General features: G+C 40.6%; 1 protein-coding gene across 1 annotated transcript; it reads left to right on the top strand.

Moving 5' to 3' along the window:
* The first annotated feature begins 3,391 nt into the window (after nt 1-3,391).
* Nucleotides 3,392-19,723, top strand: LOC126620562 (chromatin assembly factor 1 subunit FAS2). Its single transcript, XM_050288801.1, has 12 exons — nt 3,392-3,629; nt 3,799-3,910; nt 6,323-6,349; nt 6,481-6,553; nt 16,046-16,149; nt 16,245-16,459; nt 16,622-16,718; nt 18,246-18,318; nt 18,523-18,611; nt 18,703-18,841; nt 18,931-19,031; nt 19,136-19,723. Exons 1-12 carry the CDS (start codon nt 3,516-3,518, stop codon nt 19,492-19,494), a joined length of 1,503 nt encoding a protein of 500 aa, XP_050144758.1. The 5' UTR covers nt 3,392-3,515; the 3' UTR covers nt 19,495-19,723.
* Nucleotides 19,724-20,414: the final 691 nt, after the last annotated feature.

The following is a 20,414-nucleotide window of genomic DNA, read 5'->3' on the forward strand; positions in this document are numbered from 1 at the left end:
TGAGAAATGGGCAGTTGCAGATCTGCCCAGAATCCGACGCCGGTGACACAGTTCCGGCGTCTGGAGGTTGAAGACGATGCGCGTGGGCCGTGCGTGAGGCCGTGCCCTCCCCGGCGCGTGAGGGCGCGTGAGTCATAGAAATTTTTTTCTAAAAATATCACAATGTTCGTGAGGTTGTGTAGGTCACTATGGTATATTCATATACCCATTTTGAGCAATGTATGAAAAGTTATTAGCTAGTTTTGTCTATGTGCATTAAAATAACGTTTTTATAGTTAATTCGCATATAGGTGAGACTTATTCCGAGGAAGAGCGTATCCACGGGCGACTCGGGGGCTACAACCCTTCGACATACCAGTGAGTGGGCTTTTGTTTTCAGTATATATATATATATATATATATACTTGATATATTTCCTAGAAATGCATTTTTAGTAAAGTACGCTTTGAAATAATATGCCAATTACTTTTATATTCTGAATATGCATTTCATGGTTGCATATATATATAAATATGGTGCTGGGGAGGCACAAGTAAGTGTAGGTTAGTTATGTTTGGTTATGTGAGTCATCAATGATGTGATATGTGATTGATTGATGTTGAGCTCATAAAACTGCACCTAGGGTGATTGTGATTTAGCCAGAGATATGAAGTACATGCCTGTTTATTTACGTCACCTCCCATACTATATGCTCATATTGGATCCAACTTAAGTGCACAGTCTTGTCGTACAGACCTTATTTATGGTTCCGACTCGTAGGTGACTAGCGATTTATCGCCCGGCTATTATGAGAGAGTAAAATTGAGCATAATTATATTACACCCAATCTTGTCGTACATACCCCTTTTTAGTGGTTCCGACTTATGTGCAGTATATTGCCATATAGGTCATTGTAGTGACTCCGGCTAGATTGACTTTTGAGCTATGAATTCAGCCGTACAGACCACCTCAGGGGTTCCGGCTAACATATCATATTTCTATGAAATCATTCTTACCTGGATGGCTTGCTTCGTTATATTTTGGCATGGCATACATATGAATCTGATTATGTGAAGCATGAACTGAATTGATATGATTTCAGATATATATATGTATATGCTTATATCTTGATTCTAGGAAAATTATACATGTTTTACAGCGAGGGTTTAGTATATTGATAAATGAAATGATTTTGTAGAACATTTGTTTTTGCCCACTCACGTTTTCTGTTTTGCACCCCTCCAGGTTCTAAGTAAGCTTGTTGTTGGTGGCTCGAGATCGTCGGCAATTCTGACCTATTTGATTAATAGTAGGACATTCCTGGTACTGTGTAACTAGTACTTGTCCTATTGGACTGCATCTAGACTTTTTATGCTCTGATTAAGAGTGTTTACGATTGTAACTAATTTCTATCACTTCCTGCTAGTAGTGCACTCTAGAAATGTGGTTTTTAATTATTCGTATATTTACTATCTTTATCGCTTCTGCACTGTGCACATGGCTACGTCACTCTCACGTGACGGCCAGTATGCATTAACCTCGGTCGGGGTGTGTCATACAGTACCTAGTCCATTGATATCAATGGTTTCTTCTCACTTGCCTTTTGAAAAAGGTCATGAACATAGGATTTGAGTCACTAATCTCCTACAAGTTGATAAATAAGATGAGCATTCTTCTTGCATTCACAAGTTCGAAGTAAATTATCTGCATATTGATTCATGATCAGCGATTGTAATCAACTTATGAGAAAATGTGTCAAATCCATAATTGCGCTTTAATTGACTAACCAATTACATACGGGTTGAGATTGCTTTACCCCGGGTCATGCTCAACCGATGTGCCTTTACGAGCGAGACTCCTCCAACCGAATACTTGGTACACCTTTTCTAATGAAGACATTGCATCCCTCGGCCCAAGACATTGTATAAGTGAGCTTTTTAATCTTATTCGATGCTACTTCCCTTTTTTTTTTTGACAAGAAACGATATCATAGTCTTTTATTAATCAACACCAAACAATTATAGAGTGTCATTGGGTATATAATTCCAGTGACCAATAAATTGATTTGGAATGAATTTGCACAAAGCAAACAAATAACATTAAACCCCTAGTAAACACCCACAAACTCAACCACACAGTCGCCAAGCGCACAAATCTACCAGTACATCTCTGTCACAATAAATGATAGTTGCAACAGAGAGATATCGGTAGACACAACGGTCATCGTTGAATAGTGAGGCCACAAAAAGTCATCGCAAAAGTGCGAGACCACGTCAAAGTCACCGTTAGCAGACGAGACCCACAATACACAATGCACAAAGGCGAAGATCAAATTAGCCAAAAACCAGCGTTGCCGCGGTACATAGGGGAGAGATGAACTAAACTACACCGAGAAAGATTCGATGTACAACTCAAAAACAAGGGGAACGAGGCACCCAGGCCTAGGCCTTCTCCAAAATTTGGACAGTGGGATGCCGGTGTCCATGCTTAAGCCGAGCCAAACTGCACTGAGACGAACACACCAAGCTCCTAGACTAAGCCGATCATCCAGAGCTGAGAGCACCGAAGCCGTCGAGGAGGGAGACACCACCATGGAACCGAGTTGATGAGGGGGGATCCAAGCCAATTGCAACGTAGATCTAAACCCCACACAAGGAAAACGAGTACAAAATCGAAGAGAATCTTGAAAGGGCATAGCCCGGGTCGGGGTATAGGGCATAGATCCATGGAAATCTACACCCAAAATGGTGGGAGATAAGCAAGGGAGGGGAGAGGAGGAAGGGGAAAGGTCGGGAATGAGGGGTGGACGATGGCCGAGATGGGGAATAGGAGGGAAAAGAAAGGGATGAGGAGCTAGGAAAGGGAGGGGAGAGACTGCCACCGGCCCCCAGCCATAGCCAGAGGCCGGCGGCGTAGGGGTTGATGGCTAGGGTTTGCTGGGAGAGGGAGAGCTTGTTGGTTGGTATTTGAGTTTTCTTCTTGTATCATTGGGAGAGCTAGGAATTCGTAGCAACATGGGCCACATAAAATGTTTAAGAAAATGCAACACCATGGGTTTATAGACAAAAAGAGTCCATCTAATAAATTTGCCATTTTTATTTAATTGAGTGCAAGGACAATATAGAGATTTCATGCGATCAAAAGGTTAAGTTGGATTAGAAAAGAGAATCATCGGATTTGAGTAAAATTTCCTTATTGTAAAGGAAAATGTTATTAGCACTCCAAAAATCTCATTATACACTCCTTATAAGGGTATTTTTCTTTCTAATTATAGAAAGTTTGAATTGTTAAATGAGATTTTTGAAGTGCTAATAACAATTCCCATTGTAAATGGTAAACCATTTCTTAAAGTAAAAAAATAATAATAGAAATAAAAGATAATATTTTTGGGCAAACTGTAGAATTTCCTAAAACAATTCCCGCCAAATCGAAGTAAGTACCTCTCTTCCTTCCCCATAAAACCTAAATTCCCTTTTCTTTCGAAATTTGATAAACCAAGATTGGATTCCCAAAAGAATCCCCAAACACCAAAAAAAATGAAAGGAGGGACTGTTCAGATCAACTGGCACGACACCAAGCCGGTCCTAACCCTAGATTTCCACCCAATTTCGGGCACTCTCGCCACTGGTGGCGCCGATTTCGACATCAAGGTACTCTCTCTTACCAGATTTCGACATTAATCTGAACATTTTCGCTCACCCAGCACTCAAATTGTCCATTTAGAATAGCTTATTTCTAAGTGTTGATTTTTGCTAGAGTGATTTCATTTTGTTAATTGTTGAACTAACTGTTTATTTTTTCCTGTTTAATATTTACCAGCTTTGGTTAATAAGTTCGAGCGAAACAGAGAAGAAACTCCCAGTAGCTTCATATCAAAGTAGCCTTTCTTACCATAGTTCTGCCGTGAATGTTCTTCGCTTCTCTCGTTCAGGTAAGTGAATACCTATGTCTCATTGTTGTCTGCTTTACTGTAGTGTAATGAATATGCTGTACTGTAAAATTATGATTGAGTTGCATAGCGAGTTTCCGCGAATTCTGACATATTAGATCCTGAAATTCATTAAATGTTAGTAATGCTAACTCCAGACTCGGTGAACAGAATGCTTACTGGCTTTGTATATTCTGAACTTTCTAGGATTATATTAAGGTGAAAAGGTGTTTTCATATGCAGAACATTAAGTTTTTCATACCCTTATGAATTTATTTTATCTTCCAAGGGTAGCAGTTACTGTTTTATATTTTATCTTAGAACATTGTTTCCATTTGTATAAGGGCTCATTGGGAAGCGCTTTTAAAATGATTAAAAGCGCTTTTGGTGAAAATATTTTTGGAACCAATCCTTAGGAAAAAAATTCAAGTGAATCTTGAAAATGCACTTGAAGTGCTTCCTACAATTTATCCATGTATGATATTGGTGTGAACCTGTCATTGAGGGTTTTAAGCAGAAATGTAATTTCAGTTTTACTATTTAAGTGGTTAGGAATTGCATGGATTTACAAGGAAATGTAATTTGAGATTTAGTATTTAACAGTCAGGACTTGCACGTAATTGCTTGAAACTCATTCCATGATGAAATTTGTATGTGTTTGTTTCCAACTGGAACACCTTTTTAGTTTTCAGTGAATGTTCATTTCTCTTTCTTTTCGATCTAGATTTCACTTTTCTAAAGATGATAACTTAGATGGAACTTGCTTCTAATGTGCTTGCTTTGGCAATTGTAATCCTCCGTTCTTGCCTCAAACATTGCTTATGAAGAGAATCAAGCTGCTGATGTAGAAATATGTTTTTGGGGTTACGTTTCCCTTCTACGCACACCTGAATGTATAAGACTAAAAGTTACATTTTCATTCCCATTTACTGATGTCAAATTTTTGTTATGTCTAATTTCCATATGTCATAATTTCAAGGACAGAAATACAACTTGCTGACTTAATTAAAGTATGAAATGACTAGCATGTGAGTTTGTGTGTGTATTTTAAACATCCTCCTCCTTAGGGATGACTGGGATGATTTGGCAAATTTGGTTGAGTCTGATCGGGGGAATTTAGTTGATTACATTGATCTGATTTGGATGGTTTTGAGGGTTAGTTTCTGGGAATTTTCCATTGATGTTCTTTTCTTCTGCATGGTTACCAGACTCTCAAGTCCCCATTTGATCCATGAGTGCGATCCCAAACAGGTTGCTCCTAGGTTTTGAAAAATAAAATAAGCAAGAAGTTTCATGGTGGAATAAAGCATGTACTGCAAAGTAGAAGTTCCTATACTTTAAAGTTAGAATTTTGAATGAATGAGGATGAATATCTTCTGGGATGAAGAAGTTTCAAGGTTTAACAGCATCTCAATGGGAGGTGTTCTAATTTTAGTCAATGTTATGCTAAAATGACTGGGCAGTGGGCACTTTTGAAGTGCTTAAGCTAACTATACTAGCTATTTTAGATACTCACCAATTTTGTATTACTTTTTGAATTCAACTTATTTAACAATTATGTTTTAGTCACTCTAGCCACGCGTGAAATGTAGCAGTATTAAGGCATTGAATAGCTAGGCACTAGGAGCCACTTTCTCTCTCCTTAAACATAGGAGTTCCGAGAGGTTGAGGTATTTACGAACTAGATAGCTAGTATGGCTACAACCCCTCACGGAGATTCTCTAAATGTTGAGAGGTCTGAAGTTTGTACATTTTGTAACAATTGGAAAGTACAGAAAATTGTGAATCTAATGAAGACGAATGGCGTCACAGCTCCCAGAGTGTCAATAGAATATGAAATTATGGCATCAACTTTCCATTTTGAAGTCAGCTCTAATTGATCTCACGATAAATTAGATGTGTATTGATTAAACAAAAGGTGTAGAACCAGTAAAGAGAATTTAGAAGTATAGAGGGGTTTAGAGAAGAAGAAGAAGAATGAGACAGAGTAAGAGGAACACCAAGGCAATTGGAGATAATAGAAGAGAAAGATATTTATAATAAAAGAACTATAGAAGGAAGAGAGATTAGGTTTTAAAAGGCAGGGAGGGGTGTGGGGGGGGGGGGGGGGGGGGGGCGGGACCAGGAAGGATAATTTCATTCATGAGTTCAGGTTTGTTCTTTTCTTGAATGTATTTCCCTTCCATATCTGAAAACCAAACTCTGTCCTTCAGATAGCAGCTTCACTTTGTTGTACATCTGAGTAGCATTGCATTGGCTTGTTAATGAAGATTGGGTATGCAATAAGAGAAGTTTCTTTTCAAAAGAATAAAACAAATAATTGAAGCTTGGGTGATTGTGTTATTGACACGTCTTCCCTTCATCATGGTTATTGTTGATGTTCCAACTAATATCACTTCTTCAATGATGATGCAGGAGAACAACTTGCCTCTGGTGCGGACGGTATGTGAAGCCACTAACAGAACTTAATTTATTTTATATGTATAACAAGACAATCCTGATTCGCCATTTTAGCTGATTCAATGTCCCTTAAGTTACATGTTCCTGATTCATGTTTTTCTTCTTATCATCAGGAGGTGAGCTCATTGTGTGGAAGTTGCATGCAACAGAAAATAGCAAAGTGTGGAAGGTCCTCAAGACATTGTCGTAAGTTATGCATTATCTACATCATGGTTATGTAAGAGATATCTTCTTTGGAAGCCTAAGACTATGTCCATTGGACGAAATCTAAATTTAAAGCCTTTTGGGTCAACAAAGAACTGTCCATGGTAGTTTAAGATCAGAAAATTTGTAAGTAGAGATAATTAGTAAAATAAATTGAGAGTCTTAGAAATGGGAATGGTAAAGTCGTTAGGTGACCGTCATGGAGAAGTGAACAAAAGCCGCCAATGAGTGATAACAATAAGCGGAGAGTTTATTAATGTTTTATATGGACAAAGGAATCCTATCCATGCATATAAAATAGTCCTTTTGACATAAAATGTCCAGGCTTTTACAGTTTTCGGTTCATATAAATAATGAAACACCAAATCGGATGTTCAACGTGCTTATTGTCATTGGATCCATAGCCTCTCCCGGAAAAAGAAAACTTGAACTTAGATAGCACCCGCTCCTTATCCCATCCTTATCCTTATTAGATTTGAGTTTTAGCATTGTAAATTAAAACAGGTTAACCAATTAGTTTGTGAATTATGACAAAACAATGATTTTTATTGTATACAAAATAATTACAACTCACATGCATGTTAAGCATCTCTCTATTCATAACTGAAACCAGTTAAACACCAAATCAGATTGGCATGAATGAAACTTAGTGATTGTTGGAGGCTTGGTGCTTTATTATCTCCTCTACCTATCTATTCCCCTCTGTTAGAATTACTGCAAACCCTAACCTTCTTAGTCTTCTACACATCCTCTTTCTTCAAAATTTTATCATCCTAAATCCCCATGGTTATATACCCAATGCTCACCTCAGATCATTCCTGGCATCACTAAGAAATTTAATTTGAATGGTGACCCTTTTGTATGCATTGCATTTGCATATTAGTTCAAGGTACAGCTGGCAAGGCACCAGTTTAGGCAATTTAGGTCTAACAGAATCAGGTATTTGCCTGCTTGATCCCATTCGTCTGTCACATGTAGCCTGAAACCAATGTGCTATTTGAATTTTAAAATTTTTGTTAATCAGACACACATACACACCCTAATGTGTTTCTGATTTGTCTGAAATTATCACCATTTGATCAAACAACAAAGCCTTTTCCCACTAAGTGGGGTCGGCTATATGACTCCTAGAACGCCATTGCGCTCGGTTTTGTGTCATGTCCTCCGTTAGATCCAAGTAATCAAGTCTTTTCTTAGGGTCTCTTCCAAAGTTTTCCTAGGTCTTCCTCTACCCCTTCGGCCCTGAACTTCTGTCCCGTAGTCACATTTTCGAACCGGAGCGTCAGTAGGCCTTCTTTGCACATGTCCAAACCACCGGAACCGATTTTCTCTCATATTTCCTTCAATTTTGGCTACTCCTACTTTACCTTGGATATCCTCATTCCCAATCTTATCCTTTCTCGTGTGCCCATACATCCCACGAAGCATCCTCATCTCCGCTACACCCATTTTGTGTACGTGTTGATGCTTCACCGCCCAACATTCTGTGCCATACAACATCGTTGGTTTTATTGCCGTCCTATAAAATTTTCCCTTGAGCTTCAGTGGCCTACGACGATCACACAACACGCCGGATACACTCTTACACTTCATCCATCCAGCTTGTATTCTATGGTTGAGATCTCCATCTAATTCTCCGTTCTCTTGCAAGATAGATCCTAGGTAGCGAAAACGGTCACTTTTTGTGATCTTCGCCATATTGCTCCGGTCATTAGTGTGGATAAGTATATAAATGGATAGAGATAGGAAAGCAAACACAAGATGTACGTGGTTCACCCAGATTGGCTACGTCCACGGAATAGAGGAGTTCTCATTAATTGTGAAAGGTTTACACAAGTACATAGGTTCAAGCTCTCCTTTAGGGAGTACAAGTGAATGATTTAGTACAAATGACATTAGGAAATATTGTGGGAGAATGATCTCGTAACCACGAAACTTCTAAGTACCGGAGTGTGGTATCGTCTTGACTTTCCTTATCTGTCTCATAGGTAGATGTGGAATCTTCTCTGGAAGTACTCTTCCTCCATCCAGGGGTGGTATCTGTAACTGGTGGAGATGCACAAGGTAATGTATCAATGTCACTTGAAGCTTACTTGTAGTTTCAGGCTTGGTCAAGCGCGATACAAACCATGTAGTAGGAGTCCCCCAAGTCGCCGAGCTAGGGGATCTGCTGAAAGAGGTAACAGACAAGGTAAGCAATCAGAGCTCCGGCTGATTGTTCACATTCTCCCTATCTTGCAGGCAGCATGAAGGATAAAGAGAAGAAAAATGAGAAGAGATGATATGGGATACTTTTGCTTTTGAAGAAGTAACTTTCCACAGGCTTATTCTTGAACTGGGCTGGAGGGTTTTCTGGTTTCCTCCAAAGTATAAGGCCGACTGAAGAATTTGAGGGTCAAAACAAGTCCATCAAATCTAGAGTACGTTCGACCCTGCTGATATGGGATACTTTTGCTTTTGACAGAGTAGTGGATGTATCGGCACGTGTGCTGTTACGCTTGTCTCCACATGCTTCCTTGTATCCTTCTCACTTGCCCTATCTGTTCCTCAGGCAGATGCGGTATCTTCCCTGGAATCATAAGATGTTGAAGATGAGTACTCGAGAGCAATGCCAGGGTAGGGGGTTCCAGGCAGTCAGTTCCTGGCTGGAAGCTTGATTCCAAGTGCTGACTGATTGCTCTCTTTCTCCTTGTCTTGCAGGTAAGAACAAGGCCAAAGGAAAAGACAGGGAAAAAGCATGATATGGGATACTCTTGCTTTTAACCCTGATGATATGAGATATTCTTGCTCTAGTATAGCTTGTTTACAGAGGTATTATCGGGGGGAAAGAAAGCTGAATATTTCGAAAGGCTTCGTTGGGAGTGCCCTCTCAGATAAGAGGAAGGGTTGAGCATTTTTGCAGGTCTGCCTGTCCGTTGGGGATGGAGGTCGACATATATAGGAGTCTCCCTAACATCAAGTAATAATGCTATTCCTTTACCCTGCTTGGTCATAGCACGGTAGTGGGAGCTGCCAGCTTCACAAGTTTTAACTCTGTCAGAGCACTTTGAAAAAGTGGTCTGTGGTATCTGGAAAGCTGATGTTGCGTGTGAAGATTACAGACAAGCTTTATCCAAGGAGATCCGGCTCTTGAAGTTGGGAAAGTGGTGCCTCTTCGGTTTTCGAACAAGCAATCATGTCGGGGATCTGGCTCTCGAGATTCGGAGAACGATGCCTCTTCGATTTTTGAGAAAACAATCATGCTGGGGGTGTGGCTCTCGAGATTCGGAGAGCGGTGTCTTCGATTTTTGAGAAAGTAATCATGTTGGGAGTCTGGCTCTCGAGATTCGGAGGGCGGTGCCTCTTCGATTTTGGAGCAAGCAATCTTGTTGGGAGTGTTTTCTCGAATATGAGTAAAGGTTGGGCATGTTTGCTAGTCTACCTTGCCACGAAGCACAGAGGTTGACACACAGGGACTTTCCAATTATCCAGCAGTGGTACTGTTCCTTTACCCTCTCTTCGATTTTTGAGAAAGTAATCATGTTAGGAGTCTGGCTCTTGAGATTCGGAGGGCGGTGCCTCTTCGATTTTGGAGCAAGCAATCTTGTTGGGGGTGTTTTCTCGAATGTGAGTAAAGGTTGGGCATGTTTGCTAGTCTACCTTGCCACGAAGCACAGAGGTTGACACACAGGGACTTTCAAATTATCCAGCAGTGGTACTGTTCCTTTACCCTCTCTTCGATTTTTGAGAAAGTAATCATGTTGGGAGTCTGGCTCTCGAGATTCGGAGGGCGATGCCTCTTCGATTTTGAGGCAAGCAATCTTGTTGGGAGTGTTTTCTCGAATGTGAGTAAAGGTTGGGCATGTTTGCTAGTCTACCTTGCCATGAAGCACAGAGGTTGACACACCGAGACTTTCCAATTATCCAGCAGTGGTACTGTTCCTTTACCCTTGTGGGTAATAATATGGTAGCTAGGCCTTCAAAATTTATGTGTCTAAACTTTGTTAGTGTTGTTTCTTTGCTATTCTTTTACCCTTCTTGGTCAGAGCGATGTAGTGAGAGTTGCAAGCTTCACGTGTCTCGACTTTGTCAGAGAACTTTGGCAAAGTTATATGTGGTACCCATGAGCTACTGTTGCGTGTGGGAAGTGGGTGATTGAACAGTACGATTCATGTGCTTTCTACTTCGCCAGAAATCTTCGACAGAATGCCCATAATTTCCGCAAAGCTGAGTGTGCGTGTGACAGGTGCTGACAAGGCTGGAAAAGTAGTCTCAACTTTGTCAGAGAACTTTGGCAAAGTTATATGTGGTACCCATGAGCTACTGTTGCGTGTGGGAAGTGGATGATTGAACAGTACGATTCATGTGCTTTCTACTTCGCCAGAAATCTTCGACAGAATGCCCATAATTTCCGCAAAGCTGAATGTGCGTGTGACAGGTGCTGACAAGGCTGGAAAAGTTGGTGCCTCTTCGATTTCTGAGATCGGCCCTCGTGGTCTCTGAGCAGCCTAGCTTTTGAGAAAGCAAACCTCTTCGATTTCTGAGATCGGCCCTCGTGGTCTCTGGGCAGCCCAGCTTTTGAGAAAGCAAACCTCTTCGATTTCTGAGATCGACCTTCGTGGTCTTTGAGCAGCCCAGCTTTTGAGAAAGCAAACGCATCTTCGATTTCTGAGATCGACCCTCGTGGTCTCTGAGCAGCCCAGCTTTTGAGAAAGCAAACGCCTCTTCGATTTTTGAAGCTTCGTCGAGTGCAGATTTTTATAGAGGCTGACATTAAGTTCCAAAGCACACTTGAATATCCACCAGTAGAAGCTCCATTCTTGCACTTCTAAGATCTTGATTTGTCCGACCTCTTCTCTCTTCTACACCTTTGAAAATGTCTGGCCCCTCCGACCGTCGTTTTGACTTGAACCTTGTTGAAGAGGCAGCCCCGCCTTCTCCAGACAACATATGGCGCCCATCCTTCGTCTCCCCTACTGGTCCTCTTACCGTTGGGGATTCCGTGATGAAGAATGATATGACCGCTGCGGTAGTGGCCAGGAACCTTCTCACTCCCAAAGATAACAGACTACTTTCCAAACGGTCTGATGAGTTGGCTGTTAAGGATTCTCTGGCTCTTAGTGTTCAGTGTGCAGGTTCTGTGTCTAATATGGCCCAACGCCTATTTGCTCGAACCCGCCAAGTTGAATCATTGGCGGCTGAAGTGATGAGTCTCAAACAGGAGATTAGAGGGCTCAAGCATGAGAATAAACAGTTGCACCGGCTCGCACATGACTATGCTACAAACATGAAGAGGAAGCTTGACCAAATGAAGGAATCTGATGGTCAGGTTTTACTTGATCATCAAAGATTTGTGGGTTTGTTCCAAAGGCATTTATTGCCTTCGTCTTCTGGGGCTGTGCCGCGTAATGAAACTCCAAATGATCAACCTCTGATGCCTCCTCCTTCTAGGGTTCTGTCCAGTACTGAGGCTCCGAATGATCCCCCTCCGGTGCCTTCTCTTTCTGGGGCTCCACCGACTGCCGAGACTTCTCCTAAGCAACCTTTGTGAAGGCTCCCTCTTGTTTGTTTATTTTGACTTAAGTATATGTACATATTTGTAATTTATCGGGGATATCAATAAATAAGCTTTCCTTCATTTCAACGTATTGTGTTAAATCACCAAAGCCTTCTTCGCTAAGTTCTTTGAATTTTCTTTTGTTGAAGCTTGTATGTTGGAGCTTTGTGAGTGGAGCATGTAAGTTGAGGTAGTGTTCCCTTAATTTCCCGAGCGAGGACAACTTCTCGGTTGGAGACTTGGAAAATCCAAGTCACTGAGTGGGATCGGCTATATGAATCTTAGAACGCCATTGTGTTCTGTCCTGTGTCATGTCCTCCGTTAGATCCAAGTACTCTAAGTCTTTTCTTAGGGTCTCTCTCAAAGTTTTCCTGGGTCTTCCTCTATCCCTTCGGCCCTGAACCTCTGTCCCATAGTCGCATCTTCTAATCGGAGCGTCAGTAGGCCTTCTTTGCACATGTCCAAACCACCGTAACCGATTTTCTCTCATCTTTCCTTCAATTTCGGCTACTCCTACTTTACCCCGAATATCCTCATTCCTAATCTTATCCTTTCTCGTGTGCCCACACATCCAACGAAGCATCCTCATCTCCGCTACACCCATTTTGTGTACGTGTTGATGCTTCACCGCCCAACATTCTGTGCCATACAGCATCGCCGGCCTTATTGCCGTCCTATAAAATTTTCCCTTGAGCTTCAGTGGCATACGGCGGTCACACAACACGCCGGATGCACTCTTCCACTTCATCCATCCAGCTTGTATTCTATGGTTGAGATCTCCATCTAATTCTCCGTTCTTTTGCAAGATAGATCCTAGGTAACGAAAACGGTCGCTCTTTGGTATTTCTTGATCTCCGATCCTCACCCCTAACTCGTTTTGGCCTCCATTTGCACTGAACTTGCACTCCATATATTCTGTCTTTGATCGGCTTAGGCGAAGACCTTTAGATTCCAACACTTCTCTCCAAAGGTTAAGCTTTGCATTTACCCCTTCTTGAGTTTCATCTATCAACACTATATCGTCTGCGAAAAGCATACACCAAGGAATATCATCTTGAATATGTCCTGTTAACTCATCCATTACCAACGCAAAAAGGTAAGGACTTAAGGATGAGCCTTGATGTAATCCTACAGTTATGGGAAAGCTTTCGGTTTGTCCTTCATGAGTTCTTACGGCAGTCTTTGCTCCTTCATACATATCTTGTATAGCTTGGATATATGCTACTCGTACTCCTTTCTTCTCTAAAATCCTCCAAAGAATGTCTCTTGGGACCCTATCATACGCTTTTTCCAAATCTATAAAGACCATGTGTAAATCCTTTTTCCCATCTCTATATCTTTCCATCAATCTTCGTAAGAGATAGATTGCCTCCATGGTTGAGCGCCCTGGCATGAACCCAAATTGGTTGTCCGAAACCCGTGTCTCTTGCCTCAATCTATGCTCAATGACTCTCTCCCAGAGCTTCATTGTATGACTCATTAGCTTAATACCCCTATAGTTCATGCAATTTTGTACATCGCCCTTATTCTTGTAGATAGGCACCAAAGTGCTCGTTCGCCACTCATTTGGCATCTTCTTCGTTTTCAAAATCCTATTGAAAAGGTCAGTGAGCCATGTTATACCTGTCTCTCCCAAAACTTTCCACACTTCGATTGGTATATCGTCTGGGCCTACTGCTTTTCTATGCTTCATCTTCTTCAAAGCTACAACCACTTCTTCCTTCCGGATTCTACGATAAAAAGAGTAGTTTCTACACTCTTCTGAGTTACTCAACTCCCCTAAAGAAGCACTCCTTTCATGTCCTTCATTGAAAAGATTATGAAAATAACCTTTCCATCTGTCTTTAACCGCGTTCTCTGTAGCAAGAACCTTTCCATCCTCATCCTTGATGCACCTCACTTGGTTTAGGTCTCTTGTCTTCTTTTCCCTTGCTCTAGCTAGTTTATAGATATCCAACTCTCCTTCTTTGGTATCTAGTCGTTTATACATATCGTCATAAGCCGCTAACTTAGCTTCTCTCACAGCTTTCTTCGCCTCTTGCTTCGCTTTTCTATACCTTTCACCATTTTCATCGGTCCTATCCTTGTATAAGGCTTTACAACATTCCTTCTTAGCCTTCACCTTTGTTTGTACCTCCTCATTCCACCACCAAGATTCCTTTTGGTGTGGGGCAAAGCCCTTGGACTCTCCTAATACCTCTTTTGCTACTTTTCGGATACAACTAGCCATGGAATCCCATATTTGGTTAGCTTCCCCCTCTCTATCCCACACACACTGGGTGATTATTTTCTCTTTGAAAATGGCTTGTTCTTCTTCTTTTAGATTCCACCATCTAGTCCTTGGGCACTTCCAAGTCTTGTTCTTTTTTCTCACTCTTTTGATATTTACATCCATCACCAACAAGCGATGTTGATTAGCCACGCTCTCTCCTGGTATAACTTTGCAATCCTTACAAGTTATACGATCCCTTTTCCTCATTAGAAGAAAATCTATTTGTGTTTTTGACGACCCACTCTTGTAGGTGATCACATGTTCTTCCCGCTTCTTAAAGAAGGTGTTGGCTAAGAAGAGATCATATGCCATTGCAAAATCCAAGATAGCTTCCCCATCCTCGTTTCTCTCCCCAAAACCATGGCCACCATGAAAACCTCCATAATTGCCTGTCTCCCTGCCCACGTGTCCATTTAAATCTCCTCCTATAAATAACTTCTCCGTCTGAGCAATTCCTTGCACCAAGTCTCCAAGGTCTTCCAAAAATTTCTCCTTCGAACTCGTATCCAACCCTACTTGAGGTGCGTACGCACTAATCACATTGATAAGTTCTTGTCCTATTACAATCTTGATTGCCATGATTCTATCTCCTACCCTCTTGACATCTACAACATCTTGTGTCAAGGTCTTGTCCACGATGATGCCAACACCGTTTCTCGTTCTATTTGTGCCCGAATACCATAGTTTAAACCCTGAGTTTTCTAGATCCTTTGCCTTACGCCCAACCCACTTAGTTTCTTGTAGGCACATAATATTTATCCTTCTCCTCACCATAACTTCTACTACTTCCATAGATTTTCCCGTCAAGGTTCCTATATTCCACGTTCCTAAACGCATTTTGCTCTCTTGAACTCTACCCTTCTGTCCTAGCTTCTTCACCCTTCCCCGTCTAATAGGATCAAAGTACTTCTTTTGTGTGTCCCGTGTAAAGTTGATAGGAGCATATGCTCCCAAACAACTTTGAGTGGAGTCGTTCGAAAAGAAGTTTCTATAGCCCCCTTGCTCATTTAACACTGCATCCGGGTGCCGATGGAGATACAGCGACCCTTGCTCACTTATCACTGTGCTCGGGCCACACAGCGCGCCACTTACGGGTGACGCCCTAGCTTTAACGCGATTTCGTTCTGGATTCATTTTCATAAGGATTCGACGTGATCATGGAGTGCCGGCTGTCGACTACCTGATGCCCTCCCCCTCCTCCTTTATCCGGGCTTGGGACCGGCAATGTAAGATAAACTTACACGGCGGAGTTCACCATTTGATCAAACGCTTACGTAATTTCTATGTTAGCTGATTTTTTTTAAAGGATCTTCATTTGATGCATACTTAAAAAGCAGTCTCTCAAATAGTGTTATTTTAGAGTTGAGGGACTGTAAAATGTGTATACACACAAATGACCTGTACTTGATCCTGTTAGTTTGTTGCATTCAGTTTGATACCATGTACCAATTTGTGATAGATAAAATTTGTAATTTTATGCATAGGTACTAGGTGAAGAATTTGAATTCAGTTTATGTAGTCGATTTAGTACTGGCAATCTGTGGCATCTTGGAGTTCAATTTCAGATGTATTTCAATCAAAATGTCAGATCAACTGTTTAGAGCTTTATTAGGTCATTTTTTTCTTGCATGAGTCCTATGTTCATGACTGGCTTTTCTTGAGTTAGATTTCACCGCAAGGATGTGCTTGACCTCCAGTGGTCTACTGATGGTGCATATCTCATCTCCGGGTCAGTGGATAATTCTTGCATCATATGGGATGTGAACAAAGGTAAGAAATAGATGGCTAACCAAAATAACTGTAGCAAATATCTGTTAATAGTTTATAAAAGATCAAGAATGATCTTTCCTGTTTCTATTCATCAGGTTCTGTCCATCAGATTCTGGATTCCCATTGCCATTATGTTCAAGGTGTGGCATGGGACCCATTGGCCAACTACGTTGCTTCCCTTAGTTCTGATAGAACTTGTCGCATTTACGTCAAGAAGCGTCATTCAAAAGGGACAGGTGCTGAGAAGACAAATTATGTTTCCCAGCATGTTATTTCGAAGGCTGAACATCCACTTTCGGATGATTCTAAGGTTGGCAAATAGTAAATCATCTATGCATTTCGTTTTTATCATAATAATACATGGTGGATGATTCTAAGGTTGGCAAATAGTAAATCATCTATGCATTTCGTTTTTATCATAATAATACATGGAATACACATGTTCTAAGCTTCTTGATGTTTTCTAATGCAGTCTGCAAAAAACCATCTCTTTCTTGATGAGACATTGCCATCTTTCTTTCGAAGATTAGCATGGTCACCTGATGGATCATTTCTGCTTGTTCCAGCAGGTACTAGCTCAATAGAATGCTCACCGAAATGTGGACTTATTTAGTGTAATTTTCTGTCCATGATGGTCAGTTGTGTTCCAATGGGTATTGTATGTTTGTTACCACCTCCCCCATTTTTGTTGGCAATTATTGTTGTATGGATGACATAGTCTCTAGGTGAGGACTGTAACTAATTTAGTAGCATCCATTGGGTTAGTCTACGTTGTAGAAATGTAATTTGCTCCATCATCTTTTAGATGGACAATGTCATATTCATGGATCTCACTGTCAGTTATAAGTTGAGAAGATCTAGCTTAAAGTAAGGCTCATAAATCCAAATGCCAACTTGAGTTAGCACACATGGAGCTAGCCTTGGGTGGTCACGAATGATATGATAGCAAGTAGTTGTGAGGTTCAAGGGCCATGGTTATGATGACATCTTGGGGCCATTGAGGGAATGGGCCACGTCAAATAGTATATGTGTCATATGAGTGATTTTCTTGTTGGTGAAGACCCAAAGGCCTAAAGGATGAGAAACTTTGATACCATTAAATCCCGCATAGGCTATGGGTGGGTAGATTTAGGGTATTTAAGTAAGTTCTAGAATATAATATTCATTACTTGTACTTTTCTTGATTAAGGTTTTAGCAATTTAGGTTTCTGTGCTTTATGTGTTGTAGGGCCTTAAGTATGTCATGCTATTGTTTTTTGTTTAATTGAATTATGATAGCTCAAAAGAACCCATTATTTGCAATCATATTGATTTTCAGGACTCTTTGTAGTGAATTTAATTTTTGATGATTGAAGTACACACCATTTTAATTTTCAGTGTTGGTAGATTCGCTCAAGACATGTATGACTTGTATTAGGCTATAAAATGAGTGTGGAGAGACTCTGGAATTTATGGACTGAAGCATCTCTAGAATAACATACTTCGGTTTTAGACCTTTCCGACTTGTGACTACTTATGCTGGATTTTTAAGGGAGCGTAGGTGCTGCTGGAATTCAATCTGGCAGATAGTGCTATCTTGGTTTAGGGCCTTAGTTTGAATTTTGTTTGATAGGTTAAGCACCCTTTTAAGGCTCGTTACTCAGGTTGATTTTGTGCTTTTCTGTCTTGAGTATAAGTATCCTAGACTGCTTTGGAATCATGGTAGATATGTACATGTATGCCTATACATACGCAAATAAGAATATGCCTATACATACACAAATAAGAATTTGCCTATACATACGCAAATAAGAATATGCCTATAAGTGTATGTATGCATGTATTATGTATGTATGTATGCATGCATGCATGGATCTTTACATAGTTTGAACTTTTAATGGGTTTTATAATTTTGTTTAGGATTGGTGCATATATGTTTTAAAAGGATGAAAAGATGATCTGAGATGTCCTATTTAGGTTACTGTATGTTCCTGAAATAAGATGGTCATTTAGACATCCCTCTGAATCCTGACTCCCTACTATGCATAATTAGTTAGTTACCACTAATGTTAGGGTTCATTACACCTTTTTTTGACGTAACAATCTTCCAATTTCAGGTTCCTACAAAGTATCACCCACACCAGAAACAGTAAATACTGCTTATGTATTTTCTAGGAAGGACCTTTCAAGGCAAGGCATCACCGTTATTTTTTAGTGCTGAATATTGTTTCTCTTAAAGTGATTCTTCATCTATATTCCACCTAAGTTTTGTGTTGGGTATCATAGCATGATCCTGTTCTTTTCAGTGTCACGACTCACGATTGTGAAGTAAATGAACTAAGTTTGAAGGGAACTTTCTTCTTGCATTTATTCTCACATTTCATGTTAACACAGGCCTGCTCTACAGCTCCCTGGTGCCTGCAAACCTGTTATAGCAGTTCGTTTCTGCCCTTTGCTTTTTAGCCTGCGGGGGTCAAATCAATGTACGCATGGTGGTTACATTGTTATTTTGCAACATACTGTAGCTTTGTTGATGGATTATAGTAATATGAATATTCTTTGGTGAATTTGCAGCTGGGTTCTTTAACCTTCCCCACCGCATTGTTTTTGCTGTGGCCACTCTAAATTCGTTGTACATTTATGACACAGAGAGTGTTCCTCCGATTGCTATCTTTGCTGGTCTTCACTATGCAGCTATAACAGACATTGCATGGTAAACTTTGTATCAGTTGTCTGCAGTAAACTATTTATTTGATGTTTTAATTATGATAAGTTTGACCTCTGATGTTTTTTCTTCAAAAGGTCACCCGACGCTCATTATCTAGCAGTGTCTTCTCAAGATGGTTACTGCACTGTTGTTGAATTTGAGAATAATGAACTGGGGTCACCTATATATTTATCAGGTTTTCTGTCCTTGCATTTTCTAAATCTATTTATCACTAATTTTTGTATCCATCAATTCTTCCATTGCTTGGTTTATCCTTACTCCAGTTTCATTGTGCAACAGAAGAAAAGACAGTCGTGGGTCACGAGAAGAGAAGCCAAGTTCACAAGCCAGAGGACATGGTAATTGAAGCTATGAAAAATGATAGTCCTGTTGAGAAGGAAGAGGACATAGCGACTGAAGCTACTGCGACTGATAGTCTTATAACAACAGAGAGTGGAAAATCAGAAACGAAAGGAAAAGAAGTTGTGGGTGAAGAGAACGAAAGCTCAGTTGAGAAGCCAGATGTCATGGTAGTTGATAGTATTGTTGCAGAAGAAATGGGAAAATCAGAAGCAGAAAGGAATGAAGGTAAAAATGAATCACCAATTGTAAGTAAACCTTCGAAAAGGCGTATTACACCCATGGCAATTGACCCCTAATAGCTTCCACTCTCACCTTTGTAAACACTAGTTAATGTAACGTTTCACTTGCCGGGTTCTGATTTAACAGCCAATCTTCAGTTGTAGGATTCGCTTGTGGTTATTGAATCGTAGTTACTGATGCTAGAAAGGCCATCCTTTTGATCCCTTTTGCAAGTCAATATTGTAAAAGCCAGATACCTTTGGAAATGTTTGCACTCATGAGTAGTAAGTTTGATCCTTTTTTCAATCGCAGTGTTGGTTGTTCGCAAAAGTTTTAAACTATATTTAACACTAGCCAGTAGTTAATTCGTACAATAATTAAGAAGCTTTCTTCACTCTCCCACACGAGAAGTGGAATAATTGGTGATGCATTGATGATTGATAAAACATCGGCTTTTTGATTCCATAACGCTCGAGCAGGAAGGCGATTCGATGTTCAACGCATTGATTTTGTTATCGGCAGCCAAACGGAGGCTGTTAACATAGGCCTTGATTTCCAACACAAACTAACCAGCAATTGTGATGCTGAACAGAGTAACCCTTATCGAACAGGTTGGCCAAGTAGTTGGCCAGAGGAATATTGTAACAAGTGAACGGGATGGGTTTAAAACCGCCCTTCAAGGAGGCAAAAAAACCATCCCCCCACATCAACATCCTTTCCTCTTTGTCACACGGGAGCCGCATCGCACTATCGACAATCTTAATCCCCAAACTCTCCTCCTCTATCTGTTTCAATCCGGTTTTGTACCCTAAACCCCGAAAACTAGTCCCGAATGAGTCAGAAAGCACAGTGTAATGGTGGACAGCCTCGCAGAAGAACTCTACGAAGGACATTGAAGATACTCTCGAAAAATTCAACAGCTCTTCTTCTACTAGGACAACAATCTTAGGTAATAGTTTTCTCATATGATCCAAGAATGTCCTCACCGATGCGAAGC

Source organism: Malus sylvestris, chromosome 1, assembly GCF_916048215.2.
Source record: "Malus sylvestris chromosome 1, drMalSylv7.2, whole genome shotgun sequence".
NCBI lineage: Eukaryota > Viridiplantae > Streptophyta > Magnoliopsida > Rosales > Rosaceae > Malus > Malus sylvestris.

Bases quoted from the DNA above. Each gene is read 5' to 3' on its own strand.
- LOC126620562 (XM_050288801.1), top strand. From the start codon at position 3,516: ATGAAAGGAGGGACTGTTCAGATCAACTGGCACGACACCAAGCCGGTC. The intron at 3,911-6,322 runs GTAAGTGAATAC...ATGATGATGCAG, and splicing joins TCTTCGCTTCTCTCGTTCAG to GAGAACAACTTGCCTCTGGT. The intron at 6,554-16,045 runs GTAAGTTATGCA...TTCTTGAGTTAG, and splicing joins AAGGTCCTCAAGACATTGTC to ATTTCACCGCAAGGATGTGC.